Source organism: Eptesicus fuscus, chromosome 3 (assembly GCF_027574615.1).
Source record: "Eptesicus fuscus isolate TK198812 chromosome 3, DD_ASM_mEF_20220401, whole genome shotgun sequence".
In the NCBI taxonomy this organism is placed as follows: domain Eukaryota; kingdom Metazoa; phylum Chordata; class Mammalia; order Chiroptera; family Vespertilionidae; genus Eptesicus; species Eptesicus fuscus.
This window is the reverse complement of record NC_072475.1, coordinates 41,763,971-41,781,336: the sequence shown is the minus strand read 5'-3', so window position 1 is coordinate 41,781,336 and position 17,366 is coordinate 41,763,971. Positions and strand designations below refer to the sequence as shown.

Here is a 17,366-nt window from a genome sequence, read left to right as displayed (position 1 = left end):
TCATGACCCTTCCAGGTAGCATTTCCTGGAAACTTGCAGCTCATATTCATCCTTCGTCCATCTCGCTTTATCCAGAGGACAATCACTGACATTGGAATTAAATACTATCAAGATGAATTTAAAATGAAAGTACCGGTGAGCATGACCTTTTATCTTGTCTTCATTTAGTTGGAGCAAGTGGAAAAGATGGCACTGGAGCTGTTTTTAAAATCTATATATATATTTTTATTGATTTCAGAGAGGAAGGGAGAGGGAGAAAGAGATAGAAATATCAACGAGGAGAGAGAATCATTGATTGGCTGCCTCCTACAGGCCCCACACTGAAGATGGAACCTATAAGCTGGGTATGTGCCCTGACCGGGAATTGAACTGTGACCTCCTGTTTCATAGGTCGACGCTCAACCCCTCAGCCATCCTGGCCAAGCTGGAGCTGGGTTTTTAAGAAGGTAGGACTCCAAAGGTAGAGAGGGAGAGAAGGACAGCTGGGCAGAGGAAGCAGTATGTGTAAGGACTTGGAGGAAGGAAGTACACACTTTCTGTGAAGTTCAGGGGGAAGCCCCTTGTTGTAATATATATATATATATATATATATATATATATATATATATTCTTTTGAAAGAAAAAGTAGAATTAATGAAATAGGTCTTTCATGTAAGGATAAGGGTCTGGATTTTATTTAGTAGGCAATGGGGATCCAGTGAAGGTTTTTGAGTTGAGTGAATTGGGTAAGTGGTACTGGAGTCACATAACTCTGAAGGTGGGTGTCCAAGACTGTAGAAGGAGACTGAAGGATGGAGGGAAATTGTAGTAGTATGGGTGAAAGAAAATAAGGATCTAAAATATGGGGGTGACATAAATATAGGCAACTGTAGAGTGAAAATAAAAACCAACATTGTGGCACTTACAAAAGGAAATCAAACTAAAGATTTTATCTATAATTTTAGTAGAGATGTGGGGATAACAGCACTTTCATGCTTTGCTGATAGAAATGAAGTTGGTAATAATGAAAATGAAGGACTAATTGGCAGTATTTATAAAAAATTACCGAAGATAATTCAATGGAGTCAGGAACCAAGATGGCAGCAAAGTTAAACAACTAAACTGCCGCCGCGCACAACAATTTCAAAAATACAACTAAAAGACAAAGCGTCTACCACCCAGAACCACAGGAAAGCTGGCTGAATGGTAGATTTACAACTAAGAAGGAAAAAGAAAGAACAAACGCGGAAGGGCTGAGACACAGTGGGTCCTCACAGCCAATTGGCCTGGAGGTCAATTCCTCCCAGTGACACCAACAACAATCAAGACTTAACTACAACAAGGCTGTACACACAGTCTAAAAAGGGGTGCACCAAGAGCATCTACCTCAGGTAACTGGGAGGCTGACCCGTTGAACCAATAGGACACAATAGGACACAAAGCTACCCTACCAATTCAGGGAAGCAGCAAAAATGAAAATGAGGAGGCAAAGAAACAGATCCCAAACAAAAGAAATGGAGGAGAACAAATGACTGGACATAGAGTTCAAAACCCGGTTATAAGGTTTTTCAAGAATTTCATGGAAAAAGCTGATAAATTTAATGAGACCCTTGAGGATATGAAAAAGGTCCAACTAGAAATGAAACATACACTGACTGAAATAAAAAATAATTATACAGAGACCCAGCAGCAGACTAGAGGAACGCAAGAATCAAGTCAATGATTTGGAATACAAAGAGGCAAAGGACACGCCTCCAGAAAAGCAAGAAGAGAAGAGAATTCAGAAAGTAGAAGATAGTGTAAGAAGCCTCTGGGACAACTTCAAGCGTACCAGCATCCGAATTTTTGGGGTGCCAGAAGAAGAGAGAGAACAAGACGCTGAAAACCTATTTGAAGAAATAATGACCGAAAACTTCCCCCACCTGGTAAAAGAAATAGACTTACAAGTCCAGGAAGCACACAGAACCCCAAACAAAAGGAATCCAAAGAGGACCACTCCAAGACACATCATAATTAAAATGCCAAGGGCAAAAGACAAGAGAGAATCTTACAAGCAGCAAGAGAAAAACAGTTAGTTACTTACAAGGGAGCACCCATACAATTATCAGCTGATTTCTCAACAGAAACTATGCAGGCCAGATGGGAATGGCAAGAAATATTCAAAGTGATGAATAGCAAGAACCTACAACCAAGACTACTCTACCCAGCAAAGTTATCATTCAGAATTGAAGGGCAGATAAAGAGCTTCACGGATAAGAAAAAGCTAAAGGAATTCATCACCACCAAACCAGTATTACATGAAATGCTGAAAGGTATTATTTAAAAGGAGGAAAAAGAAGAAAAAAGTAAAGATAAAAATTATGAACAACAAATACATACCTATCAACAAGTGAATCTAAAAGTCAACTGAATTAAAAATCTGAAGAACAGAATAGACTGACGAACATAATAGAATCAGGGGCATAGAATGGGACTGGATCGATAATTCTCAGGGGAAGGGGGTGTCTGTGTGGGGGGTATGGGAAGAGACTGGACAATATCATACACATATGGATAAGGATAGCGAGGGGGGGAGGTAAGGGCAGAGGGAAGGGTGGGAACTGGGAGGAGGGGAGATATGGGGGGGAAGAAAGGAGAAACAATTGTAATAATCTGAACAATAAAGATTTATTTTAAAAAAATTACCATGTAAACACTCTTTGACCTACCTATAAAAGTTATTCTACAGATACTTTCATACATGTGCACAAAGCTACAGATACAATGATGTTCATTACCAAATTGTTTGTAATAGTAAGTAATTGGAAACAGCTTAATTCCAAACAACAGGGACTGATTAAATAAATTATAGTCTACCCAATTGGTTAAATACTTTGCAGCTATTGAAAGTAGTAAGGTATGGTACAAGCACAGTGGAAACAGTTGGCAGTTCCTTATAAAGTTAAACATATACTTAACTTATGACCCACCCAAGAGAAATGAAAACATCCTATCTAATAATAGACAAATATGCAAATTGACCATACCTCCGACACACCCACAAGCCATGCCCACAAGCCACACCCACCATCCAATCAGAGCGAGTATGCAAATTAACCCAAACCAAGATGGCTACAGCCACAGAGAGCAAGGTTTCCTAGGTAACAGAGGAAGCCAAGCTTTCCGCCTGCCCTTGCCAGACCTAAGCCTCCACTCAAGCTACAAAGTTTCAATTATAGAAGGTAAACAAATTCAAACAAATGGCAGCAGAATGGAGCTTGAGAGAGCAGGCCAGGGTTGCTGCTGGCAACAGGGGAAGCAAAGCTTTCTGCACACCCTGGCCAGGCCCACCCCCTTAAGGCAACAAAGTTTCAATTATAACCCCAACACAAATGGCTACCAGCCTCGGAGAGAGCCCCAGGCTTGGCTCCACTCCAGGCTACAAAGTTTCAATTGTAGAAGGAAAATAAATTCCAGATACCAGGGCCTCCGCTTACGTTGCCAGGGGGCGTGGCCCACCTGCAAACCACCACAGGCCCCTCGCTCAGGCCGCCCCACACCCCAAGGGAACCCCCACCTGATCCAGGACACCCTTCAGGGCAAACCAGCTGGCCCCTACCCCTGTACCAGGCCTCTATCCTATCTAATAAAAGAGTACTATGCAGATTGATCATCACTGCAACACACAATATAGCTGCCCCCATGTGGTCAAAGATCCTGCCCCCATGTGGACACAAGATGGCCACCACAAGATGGCCAGCAGGGGAGGGCAGTTGGGAGGCACCCAGCCTGCAAGGGAGGGCAGTTGAGAAGGACCAGGCCTGAAGGGAGGGCAGTTGGAGGTGATCAACCCTGCAGGAGAGGGCAGTTAGGGGTGACCAGGCCGGCAGAGGAGGGAAGTTGGGGGCAAACAGGCTGGCAGCAGAGTGGTTAGGGGGTGATAGGCTGGCAGGCAGAAGCGGTTAGGGGCAATCAGGAAGGCAGGCAGGCAAGCAGTTGGGAGCCAGCAGTCCTGGATTGTGAGAGGGATGTCCGACTGCCCTGGGATTGGGCCTAAATGGGCAGTCGGACATCCCTCAAGGGGTCCCAAATTGGAGAGGGTACAGGCTGGGCTGAATTTCGTGCACCGGGCCTCTAGTATGCTTATAAAAAAGCATGTACAAGAATGTCCATTAGCAGGTGAATGAGTAAAGAAATTGTGACATAGAAAGGTAAGTACTGTAAGATTTCACTTATATGTGGAATCTAAAAACAAAATGAATGAATAAACAAACAAAAAACACAGAAAACAGAAACTGACTCATAGATACAGAGAATAAACTGATGCCAGAGGGGTGGTGGTAGGGCTATTGGTGAACAAGGTGAAGGGGAATAAGAGGTACAACCTTCCAGCTACTAAATAAACAAGTCATGGGGGTGCAATGTGTATAGCACAGGGGAAAATAGTAAAAAATATCATAATAACTTTGGTGACAGATGGTTACTAGACTTATTGTGGTGATCACAGTATAAGTTATATTAATGTCTAATCACTATGTTGTACACCTGAAACTAATATATTGCATGTCAACTGTACTTTAACAAAAAATAAATTAAAGCCCTAGCCGGTTTGGCTCAGTGGATAGAGAATTGGCCTGCAGACTGAAAAGTCCTGGGTTCGATTCCAGTCAAGGGCACATGCCTTGGTTGTGGGCTTGAACCCTAGTAGGGGGCGTGCAGGAGGCAGCCAATCAATGATTCCCTCTTATCATTGATGTTTCTATCTCTCTCTCCCTCTCCCTTCCTCTCTGAAATCAATAAAAATATATTTAAAAAAAAAAAATAAATTTAAAAAAGAAAGTGTGGAATATTCATATAATGAAATAATATTAAGTAATAAAAAGGAGTGAAGTACTGATACATGCAACAGTAATGGGCGAATCTCAAAAATATTCCTTTGAGAGAAAGAAGTTAGACATTAGCAAATACATACTCTATGATTCATTTTATATAAATGAATGAATATAAAGTTCAAGAAGAGGCAAACTAAGCTATGGTAGATAGAAAATCAAACAGCAGCTGCTGTTAGGGTATGGGGAAGTAGAGATTGATTGGAAGGAGGTGTTAGGGAACTTTCTGGGAAAATGTACTATATCTTGACTGGATGGTGTTACATGTGTGTTTACATTTGTCAAAACTAATTTAACTATACCCTTAAAACCTGTACATTTAAAAATGTAAATGATATATCAATTGAAAAATGTAAAAACAAAAAATAGAAAAATAAATAAGATAAATCTATAGTGTTATAAAAAATTTCTAATATATATTTTTTGTTTAGTTGGGAATAATTTCAAACTCATGAAAACAACTTTAAGAATAAGAATAGTGCAAAGAATATTTCATGATCTTTACCCAGATTCATTTACCTGGTAGCATTTTAATCCCCATTTGCTTTATTATTTATTATTTGCTTCTCTATGTGCATTATTATATAGATATGTACATCTCTTTATATATAGTACATATTATATTATGTTTTTTTAAAATATATTTTTATTGATTTCAGAGAGGAAGGGAGAGGGAGAGAGAAATAGAAACATCAATGATGAGAATCATTGGTTGGCTCTCTCCTGCACACCCCCTACTGAGGATTTAGTCCACAACCCTGGCATGTGCCCTGAGAGGGAATCAAACCATGACCTCCTGGTTTATAGGTCAAAGCTCAACCACTGAGTCATGCCAGCCAGGCCATATTATATTATGTTAATATATCATACATGCATTATATTAATATATAATATGTTAATACTATGTAATATAATACATGATATAATACATACATAATATATTTATTTCTATATACTGTAAATAATGTATTACATATATTAATATAGCGAGAGGTAAATATACATATAACGATCTATACATACATATATGTAGTAAGTGATTGAAAAAAAATACAATGCCCCAAAACAAGGAATTTGAACTTGTTTGGTCAAATAAGCATTTGACCAAATGTCATATGTGTTTGTTTCCCTGGTTGTGTATAAAACACACCTCTCCATGTGATAATATGTACACAGATACTAGTACATATGTGATTTATGCCCTGCTTCTCACATGGTACATCTATATACTAAGGAGAGAATGAACACCTGCTTTATCTTGATACTATGTCTTTTTAGCTACTTCTGTTTGTGGTAATGTATTGATTCCCTATCCATTACACTTTTAATTTTAAACTAAAATCAACTTTTTAGAAAACTCTTAGTCAGCTAAACTATTGGCACATTTAGCAGGGTATTTTTTAATGCAAAAAGTTTATTGTATAAGATAAACTTACAGAGAAGATTGCATTCCTCTCACAGCTCTGCTGTGCCACAGAATTCAGAGTCCTAGGTTACTATGCTGATGGACTCAATCTTCAAAATATATTTTGTTCTTTTTATGACAGTTCAAACTGTTTGTTGTCTTCTTTACTTTGTTAGTGAAACATGATTGTGATATTAGCACTTTACTTTGTAGCATCCTGTCCTCTCTTATTATAACACTAGAGGCCCGGTGCATGAAATTTGTGCACAGGTAGGGTCCCTAGGCCTGGCCGGTGATCAGGGCTGATCTGTGGGGCGACTGGCAGGCAATTTGGGGGTGGACGGGGGGCACTGGCACCCACCTTGGCTGGTCTGGGGCCTGTGGGCTGGGGGAAGCTCCTGCATTGAGCATATGCCCCCTAGTGGTCAGTGTGCATCATAGTGGCCGGTCATTTCACCATTTGGTCGATTTGCATATTAGGCTTTTATTATATAGGATCTCCCTGCTCATTTCTAGTGAGATAATAGTTATATTTTCACAGGTTGAGTGAGGGGAAAGGAGTTCATTTTGCCTGATTCTTACAAGAACCAGGTAGACCGGGATATAATAGTAGTTAAGTGACTTAGCCTCGCTGTACCTTTAGCCAAGGAGAGGGTTGCTCTGAAATAGCAAAGGGTTTCTGAGAGCCAATTGCTGGCACCGATCTATTCTAGAACAGCTATCCTCATAGCAGCCTGAGAAAATTATGTGAAGTGGCTAAGGCTATGGTCATACAAACTGGTTTCTTAACATGGATTGTGTGACAGAATACAGGAAGGGCTTCTTTCATAATGATAAGATCACAGATCTCTCTGAAAGAACAGCTTTAAGCAATTATACATAAGAGCATAAATGTATACTGAAAAGGAATAGATAGGACATTCTTAATCTACTAGAGGCCCGGTGCACGAAATTTGTGCACGGAGGGGGGTTGTCACTCAGCCCAGCCTGTACCCTCTCCAATATGGGACCCCTCAAGGGATGTCCGACTGCCCGTTTAGGCCCGATCCCGCCGGGATCAGGCCTAAACGGGCAGTCAGACATCCCTCTCACAATCCAGGACTGCTGGCTCCCAACTGCTTGCCTGCCTGCCTTCCTGATTGCCCCTAACCACTTCTGCCTGCCAGCCTATCACCCTCTAACCACTCTGCTGCCAGCCTGTTTGCCCCCAACTTCCCTCCTCTGCCGGCCTGGTCACCCCTAACTGCCCTCTCCTGCAGGGTTGATCACCTCCAACTGCCCTCCCTTGCAGGCTTGGTCCCTCTCAACTGCCCTCCCTTGCAGGCCGGGTGCCTCCCAACTGCCCTCTCCTGCTGGCCATCTTGTGGTGGCCATCTTGTGTCCACATGGGGGCAGGATCTTTGACCACATGGGGGCAGACATATTGTGTGTTGCAGTTATGATCAATCTGCATATTACACTTTTTTTAAAAATATATTTTATTGATTTTTTACAGAGAGGAAGAGAGAGGGATAGAGAGTTAGAAACATCGATGAGAGAGAAACATCGACCAGCTGCCTCTTGCACACCCCCTACTGGGGATGTGCCTGCAACCAAGGTACATGCCCTTGACCAGAATCGAACCTGGGATCCTTGAGTCCACAGGCCGACGCTCTATCCACTGAGCCAAACCGGTTTCGGCTGCATATTACTCTTTTATTAAATAGGATAGAGGCCTGGTACAGGGGTGGGGGCCAGCTGGTTTGCCCTGAAGGGCGTCCTGGATCAGGTGGGGGTTCCCTTGGGGTGTGGGGAGGCCTGAGCGAGGGGCCTGTGGTGGTTTGCAGGCTGGCCATGCCCCCTGGCAACTTAAGCGGAGGCCCTGGTATCTGGGATTTATTTTCCTTCTACAATTGAAACTTTGTAGCCTGGAGTGGAGCCAAGCCTGGGGCTCCCTCCGAGGCAGGCAGCCATTTGTGTTGGGGTTATAATTGAAACTTTGTTGCCTTAAGCAGGTGGGCCCGGCCAGGGTGTGTGGAAAGCTTTGCTTCCCCTGTTGCCCGCGGCAACCGTGGCCTGCTCTCTCAAGCTCCATTCTGCTGCCATTTGTTTGAATTTGTTTACCTTCTATAATTGAAACTTTGTAGCTTGAGTGGAGGCTTAGGCCTGGCAAGGGCAGGCGGAAAGCTTGGCTTCCTCTGTTACCTAGGAAACCTTGCTCTCTGTGGCTGTAGCCATCTCGGTTTGGGTTAATTTGCATACTCGCTCTGATTGGATGGTGGGCGTGGCTTGTGGGTGTGTCGGAGGTATGGTCAATTTGCATATTTGTCTATTATTAGATAGGATAGCAGCTCTTCTAAAAATGTACATGCTGGTTATGGTACAGTAAAGCTGGTGGTGCCCAGTAGGAACTGAGAATGACCTTGAAGGCGGAAGTTTATTATACTCACAGGTCTCAGAGAGGAAGTCACCTCCTGTCACCCAAGTCCCTCGGGGGATGCCCAGGTTTTGCTCAGAAGGCAGAAGCAGGATGAAGGGGGAAACCTAGATCAGAGTCTTTATTGGGGTTTCCTTGGGAAAGATGAGAAAGCAGAGTCCTGCCAGTGAGGTGGCATGGAAGACCTGGACCTGGCACGATAGGTTTCTGAAACTCCAGGCTGTGGGGCAAAGTTATTTCTGCCCAATACGATGTTGCATAATGCTATTAAAAAAATCCCAATATTACCAAAGCTGCTACTGTTCTGAGAAGAAAAAAGTATTTTTCACTTGATAATTTCCTGTTATGTGTCCTACTAGAGGCCCAGTGCATGAAATTCATGCACGGGGGTGGGGGGAGGTGGGTCCCTCAGCCCAGCCTACACCCTCTCTAATCTGGGACCCCTCAAGGGATGTCTGACTTGGTGGGATCGGACCTAAACAGGCAGTCAGACATCCTTCTCACACTCCAGGACTGCTGGCTCCCAACTGCTCGCCTGCCTGCCTTCCTAATTGCCCCTAACTGTTTCTGCCTGCTAGCCTGATCACCCCCTAACCACTCCAATGCCAGCCTGATTGATGTCTAACTGGTCCCCTGCCAGACTGTTTGCCCCCAACTTCCATCCTCTGCCGGCCTGGTCACCCCTACTGCCCTTCCCTGCAGGGTTGATCACCTCCAACTGCCCTCCCTTGTAGGCCGGGTGCCTCCCAACTGCCCTCCCCTGCTGGCCATCTTGTGGTGGCCATCTTGTGTCCACATGGGGGCAGCTATCTTTGACCACATGGGGGCATCCATATTGTGTGTTGGAGTGATGGTCAATCTGCACATTACTCTTTTATTAGATAAAATAGAGGCCTGGTGCAGGGGTGGGGGCCAGCTGGTTTGCCCTGAAGGGTGTCCCGGATCAGGGTGGGGGTTCCCTTGGGGTGTGGGGCGGCCTGAGTGAGGGGCCTGTGGTGGTTTGCAGGCCGGCCACGCCTCCTGGCAACTTAAGCGGAGGCCCTGGTATCTGGAATTTATTTACCTTCTACAATTGAAACTTTGTAGCCTTGAATGGAGGCTTAGGCCTGCAACAGCTCGCAGAAAGCTTGGCTTCTTTTGTTACCAGGGAAACCCAAGCCTCCCTCCTGTTCTCTGTGGCTGTAGCCATCTTGGTTGGGTTTATTTGCATACTCGCTCTGATTGGCTGGTGGGCGTGGCTGGTGGGCGTGGCTTGTGCATGTAGCGAGAGTGATGGTTAATTTGCATATTACTCTTTTATTAGGTAGGATAATTTCCAATTATAGAAAGATTAAAAATCTTTTTGAAACTCCAAAAAGTGGTTTAAATTTTTTAGGAAAGGAAGACACAGATGGATTCACATTGTTTTTCTGTTTTCTTTTTCTCATATTATAAAAATATTTTTAAAAATTCCCCAACTCTTTTTCAGAAATGAAGGAGAAAGTCCTGGGCCAATGAGTTAACAGAGTGCTCTGTGCAGTCATATCCCACTAAACCTTAGTTCCGTGAAGGCAAGGCTGTCATGCTTGCTATTTTATCCCTCAGAGCCTGGCGTTTATTAGAAGTTCAATGCATATTTATTGGATTAATACATCAGTTTCGTTTTTACCTATAGACTTTAGGCCCTAACTTAATATTGTTTTCATTCCAAAGTGGACTTACCACTTGACTAATATGATATGATAATAGAAGAAAGCCTATATTCTTTTTAAAGATTACATTTTTATTGATTTCAGAGAGAGGAAGGTAGAGGGAGAGACAGAGAGAGAAACATCAAACGGGTGCCTCCCGTACGCACCCCGACTGGGGATCAAACCCACAACCTGGGCATGTGCCCTGACTGGGAATCTAGACGATGACCTTTCCATGCACAGGATGACAATTAACCCATTGAGACACACCAGCCAGGGTGAAAGCCTGTATTCTTATGTTCTCTGACCAAGAATCAATTTTCAAAATAATCAGCAAGGAGTGAAGAAATATAAGGTCATTAGGTAAAGGCATCAGAGGACACATTTCAGAGATAGGAAGGAGGGATCCATGCTTCTGATCAGGAGTGACTAGGAGGTGTGGTGTATTGCCTGGGACAGAGAGCCAGGGCCCTGCCTGGGGGCAGTTTGGACGGTGTCACCTTCCTCTAGATGTGTGGGCATTCACTCACGGGTGTGTTCATCAGCAGGATTTTTAATTTATGAAAACCCACTCCCTGTTACCTCCAGACCTCCTCCATAAGGGTAAATTGGGGGTACATCAGCATTCTTCATGGGAGTGCATTCGTGTAGTGAATCTTCTCAGTACGCACTCCTCAGTTGGTCCCTGTTTTCTAATTTTATTTTGATATTCACCAGCCCACCCGTTATTGGGGTTCTCATCACGGATGTTTAGGTCTCGGTACAGCACCTGATTTCGGTGGCTAAAGAGTAGACCTTAACCTCAGAACTTGGGACAAAAATTCACTTCAAGCAAGACCTGACTTCTAGGCAGCTTAGAACGGAGCTCCCTGATCCCAGTCGCCGTTTTGTCACAGACTATTCCACACTTTGGCTGGCGTTCTTCTCTCAAAGGGGGAAAGTGGCAAGGGACTTCCTCTGCTGGACATCATAACCATTTTGGATATAAATCTCCGAGAAGGCAGAGTTGACGTACTACTTAACAGTAGAATCCAGAGGAGCTACTATTTAATCATCTGTGAGGAATATATTAATTTGTTTCCTCTTATAGATCGTTATGTTAAATTCTGTCTCTGACCTTCAAGGCTACATTGACAAAAGCCAACTGACAGAGGACTTAGGGGGAACTCTGGAATATCGCCACAGCCAGTGGATCAATCATCGAACTGTGAGTACCAACTTGTGTGCCCTTTTCAGCGTCTCTCCTTGTTTTCCCGAAGACAGGGTTGTTTAAGATCAACTGTTGGGAGGTCATTGCCTATGACTACCTACCACTGGGGAGGTTGGGTTTCCCAAGCCTCAGGTTGGGAGAAAAGTAGGGTGAAGGGAAAAGGCTGGAGTTTCTCCTGCTGACTCCCTTCACCTCACCTGATTGTCTGGCATGGGAGTCTTGGGGACTCGACTTAGAATGCACCTGGGGAATTTTCAAAGAACCAATACCTTGCTACAGCTCAGAGAAATTAATTTATTTGAGTTGGGATGGGTCTCGGTCATTCGTGGCTCATGGAACTCCCCAGGTGATTCTAATGTATAGACAGACAGGAAGCTGTGAAAGTACCTGACTTATATAGGGTTTTACTTTCCCTACTTATTCATATTTGTGGCGATTATGCTAAACTAGAAGGGTCAGAATAACTGAGGAAAAAGTAAAATTGAACCTCACCAAATAATGTGTTTCTATAAAAAGTTGTCATGTCCATTCCCCTGCTCTCTTAGCCCCTATGCCCTTGAAAAAATTAGGTTTTCTAAGCAAAATCAGAAGCTCCATGCCCACCCTGACGGCAGCGTCAGCATACCTGTCTGTATCTGGTCACTTAGGAAACAGGTTGCCCAATACCTGAACTACATTTAATTAGTAGTTCAAATTAATTGCAATTTTTTTTAAAAGGGAAATTTAAGAATGAAACAAAATAGATTTCTAACAACACAATTTCAGAGCAACATATTCTAGTCCCTCCCTCACTTCTTCATATGCCATGTAATTCCAAAGAAGGCACGTCCCTTCCCAAAACGTAGAAGAGAGCCCATGAACTGGGCAAGAACCCTTTAAACTTGTCATCAGTTTCACCATAATGATGGTGACTCCAAGAGAATCTTATTAAAAAAAAAAAAAAAGAACGTAAAGTTCTTCACAAACATGTAATTCTAAATAAGCCTAAATATGAGATATGGAGGGAAACTAATGTAGAATGTCATGTATAAATGTGATGAAGGTCGTCCAGGATGCAATTTCTTTAAATCACATAAAATGTGGAACTTGGAGTGCTTCTAGGCTTTCTTTCTTCACTTTCTAGAGTTTTAATACATTACTTTAAAAATTAAAAGAACTTTTCTATTGCACCAGCTTTACTGGGCTAGCCAGCTCTCCCTTTTGCTCTGATTTCTCTATCTGTCCTTTATTGTATTATGCTGTTCATTTTTTCCAAATTGCCTTAGATTTTATTTTATTTTATTTTTTGAAATAACACAATCTCTTTGCTCCTACCATTCATCCATTCAATAGTTGTTTGGGCCACCTGTTTGCCAGGCACAGTACCATGCCCTGGGGGAAGAGATGAATGTGGCATTGTGCTTAACCTTCAGGGACAAAATTGTCTCAGGAGCAGAGGGAAGTGGGCGAGGCAGGTCCAGTCTGGCTGAGTGGAAGGACTTGGGGGACTCTGAACAGTTGCTCACCTTCAACTAGCTCTTCTGATGGTCAGTGCCACTTTTTCTAGGTTAGGCCAGGTTTTCTACAGCACTCTGCTAAAATGCAGATATCTCACCTTGGATATTAGCTGCGAAGTCACTAACTCATTAGCAGGTATTCCTTTAATGGCAGAATAGGGTCTGTGAGTGGAAGGGACACAGGATAAGGTACATTTTTGTAAAGGAAAAGGCCCCCGTCTCTCCCCACATGTGACAGAAATGACTCAGTTAAAGGTCATGAGAGGCAGCCTGGCTGTGTGTGTGTGCAGGGGATGGGGCGGATAGAGAGCCATGTAGGGGCTAGAAGAGAAGGAAGGGTTTATTAGAGGAGGGGTAAGTGGTCTTGCCCTTTATAGCGTTTTATCTAGTGTAAATCCTGAGCCAGATTTAATGTTACATGTTTTGTTCTTTTTTAAATATATTTTTATTGATTTCAGAGAGGAAGGGAAAGGGAGAGAGAGATAGAAACATAAATGATGAGAGAGAATCATTGATCGGCTGCCTCTTGCATGCCACCAACTGGGGATCGAGCCCACAACCCAGGCATGTGCCCTTGACCAGAATCAAACCCGGGATCCTTCAGTTCACAGGCCAATGCTCTATCCACTGAGCCAAACTGGCTAGGGCTAATGTTACATGTTCTTAAGGTAACAAACAGAATTCTGAAATTGAAAGAGCTTACCTTGTTTGAATACTGCTTTCCTTCCTTTCTTACTGCCCAAGTAATAGGATTTTGAGCAATTCACTTGACCTGTTGAAATTCCCTTTTCTATAAAATGGAGATAAAATACCTTCCACTCTGGAGTTTTGAGCTGGTAGACAAATGTAGAGCACCGAGTATAATACTTGGTCCTTTGTAGGTACTCAGGAAGTGGTAGCTAATTCTACTGTCCTTCCATTGATATAACATAGTGTGAATGTTAATCCTGCCACACTGTTATGATTGTCTGACCTTCCAGGCCATTGAAAACTTTGCCTTGACATTGAAGACCACTGCCCAGATGCTTCAGACGTTTGGGGCCCACCTGGCCGCGACAGAGCTGCCCAGAGGCGTGCCGTCTACTGCAGAGCTGCTCATGTCCCACACAAAGCAGCGGGACAAGCTGCAGGTGAGTGGTCAGTGGCCTCTCACAGTTCAGCCTTTGTGCCAGCAGATGGTCAGCCTCCTGGAGAGAGCTGGGAGCAGAATTAAGTTATCTTCTTCCCTCTTCTCCAGTGACTTGGGAACCATCGAACATCTTCAGCCTTTGGGGTGGGCGGTATGTGAAGAGAAAACCTCTTTGAGACTGGATGGTGCATGTAGAAGGATTGCAGTTAAGGCCTGTGAGAAGCATACCAGCAAAGGGAAACTCATTCCAGCTTTGTGCTGGCGAGATGAGGTGGGCGAGCATCCCTTTAAGGGCAGCTCAGGACAGAGCAAGATGCAAGAGGCTGAAAGTGCAGTGAGAGCAGGAGTCAGCTTTTGAAGCATAAGCTTTTCTGGGGCTGTTGTGAAATCTGGGGCTGCCTACCAAGCTGACATATTGCTTCACTTTCCAGGGATGTGTCTTTTTATTTGGGGATTAACTTGAGGAATAGGACTAGGGAAAACGCTCTGAACTGGGTTTAAGGAGAGGCACCTATTAAGTGATTCACAAAAAATACGTCAGAACTGTTTTTATGAGTTGCTGACGAGGGAGCTTAGCAGGTTCTTTCATGCAGTGAAGGGAAGTCTTCATGGATGGGTGTCAAGCCATTTTCTGCCTCCAGAAACACAAACAGACTGAATACGGAATCTATTATTTCATAGAAGACCAGAACTCAAGTGGGCAGCAAACTGAGGATTAGCAGGTTGAGACAGCTAGGCATTGCTTGTACTCCTGCTGCATGGAGCTTGGGAAGACCTGACCCAAAATCTGCAAACATGCTTTGCTAAGTGGTTGATTTATTTGTTCATTTATTCAACATTTATCGACTACTCCACACTACATGCCAGGAAAACAAATAAACAAAGACTGCAAACTCAAAGAACACATAGTTTAGTTAGGGGAGTCTCAGAGTCTCATTAATGAGGCAAATGAATTCTTCCATGTGTCGGGGAGCACTGTTTAATTCTATTTTTAAGGAGGTTGCTAGCGAAAAAAGAGTTCAAAATCTATCCCAAGATAACTCTGAGTCACCTAAAGATCTGGCTGGGAACTGTGTGAAAGCCGGAAAGCATCCTGGAAGCATTTAGATAATCTTCCCTAAAAATATCCCTTAAACGTTTGACCTTTTTCTTTACCCAAGTTCACCTCCCATGATTCTTGGAAGAGATGGTATGGGGTGCAGAGGCCAGGTCTAGGGTGCCTCTGTGAAGTCTGCCAGAAAAGGGTTGGTGGTCCCGGCCCACAGGTCATAGACTCTGGGAGCCTGTAGAGCGGTCAGCTAGTATACCTATGTGATGTTGAGAATGTGGAGCATGGCAGGAAGGCACTGGGCACAGAGCTCCGGGCCTGGGCTCATGAGCAAGTGTGCTCTCTGCCTCAATCCAAGGATGGTTTGGAGAGGTTGTAGAAGCACTGAGATGACAATGTGGTCAATCGGGGAGGTCTCTGGGGAAAAGGTAAAACATTTTCCATTTAAATGAGGACACGTATCTGAGGGGTGAAATCAGCTAGGGAGGTCCTGCTGTATGCGCTGTGAGGGTTCCCGGGAAAGGCAGATGGATGGGTGTTCCATCATGTCTACACAGGCGAAGCGGTCCACAGAGGGAAAGGGGGGAAAAGAACCACCCTCCAAGATTAAATAAGGCCACTTCCTTGGGCATGGCAACAAGCTGTTGTTGGTATTAAAACACAACCCTGCACAAAGAAGGCTAAAACTTCCCTCTGATTATGTGGTGGAATAACTTTGTAGATCCACATAATTTGCAGTATTGTCTGACATTGGTAAGAAATTACTTTATACTCTGTCTTATCTGAATTTGGTTAAACACCCATGTCTAACCAATAAGACAAAAGAAAGGAATTTAGGAGATTCCACTTAATTAGCCTTTTAATAAGAAAGTAAATGCAAAGTCTTACATAAACTAAACTGTTATATTACATTTATATTCTGTGCTGCCCTAAAATCATGGAAAAGACCTATAATTATTTTAAGATAAAATTCCCAGAGTTTAATTTGTCCAAGTCTTTATCTTGAGTAAGAATATTAATTGAATTTAGATGAAAATATAATTATTCTGTCTTTATTTTGCCAAGTAGTATTAATATCCCTTTAAAGACAATACAGAGGGTTTTTTAAAGCCTTTTTGTGATTGCTAATTTTTGGTCTAACATAAATTTTGATTTCTTGGTTCCTTATCTTATAAGTTAGAAGCAGAAATACCAAGATAATTAAACTAGGGTTACATTTTTCCTTTTTTTCCATCCAAAAATGCTTTAAAGAGAGAAAGGGTTTATATCTTGAAAAATAATACGTTTAAACTTTTATTAAACGCTTAGTAACTTTTATGGTTATTTATACATATTATTTTATTCTTATTAGAGCATATTACTTATCAAACATTCTATAACTAATTAAACAGTTTTTCCATTTGGAAAGCACCTTTTCCAAGTGAAAAACCAATATAAGATTCATTCCTCAGAACAGTGAATTTTTAAAGCTACTTAAATAGATATGTAAGTTATAGTGTATGATTTACAGCTTTCTCCCAACCTGGAAAGTTTTTGTCTAAACAGAACAGCATTAAGAAATTTGGCTTGATAGCTTGATTCCCTTTCTCCTGGGGACTTTTGGGATCCCTTACTTTATTTTTTAATTTTTTTGTTAATCCTCATTTGAGGATATTTTTTCCATTGATTTTCTTTTTCTTTTCTTTTCTTTTTTTTTAGAGAGAGTGGAAGTGAGGGGGAGAGACAGAGAGAGAAACATCCATGTGAGAGAGAGAGACACATCAATTGGTTGCCTCCTGCATGTGCCCTTACTTGGGCTGGGGAAATCAAGCCTGCAACTGAGGTACGTGCCCTTGCCCAGAATCAAACCCATGACCCTTTGCGGATGCTCTTACCACTAAGCCTGTGGTCGGCAAACTGCGGCTCGCGAGCCACATGTGGCTCTTTGGCCCCTTGAGTGTGGCTCTTCCACAAAATACCACTGGCCTGGGCGAGTCTATTTTGAAGAAGTGGCGTTAGAAGAAGTTTAAGTTTTAAAAATTTGGCTCTCAAAAGAAATTTCAATTGTTGTACTGTTGATATTTGGCTCGGTTGACTAATGAGTTTGCCGACCACTGCACTAAGCTAACTGTCTAGGGCTTGGGATCCCTTATTTTAGATCCACAT

General features: G+C 42.9%; 1 protein-coding gene across 1 annotated transcript in view; it reads left to right on the top strand.

Moving 5' to 3' along the window:
- MCF2L2 (MCF.2 cell line derived transforming sequence-like 2) overlaps nucleotides 1–17,366 on the top strand; it is a 149,675-nt gene that overhangs the window by 2,648 nt on the left and 129,661 nt on the right. Inside the window, 3 exon segments of the mRNA XM_028146668.2 lie at nucleotides 16–135; nucleotides 11,429–11,545; nucleotides 14,025–14,174. Coding sequence (XP_028002469.2) covers nucleotides 16–135; nucleotides 11,429–11,545; nucleotides 14,025–14,174 — 387 coding nt within the window.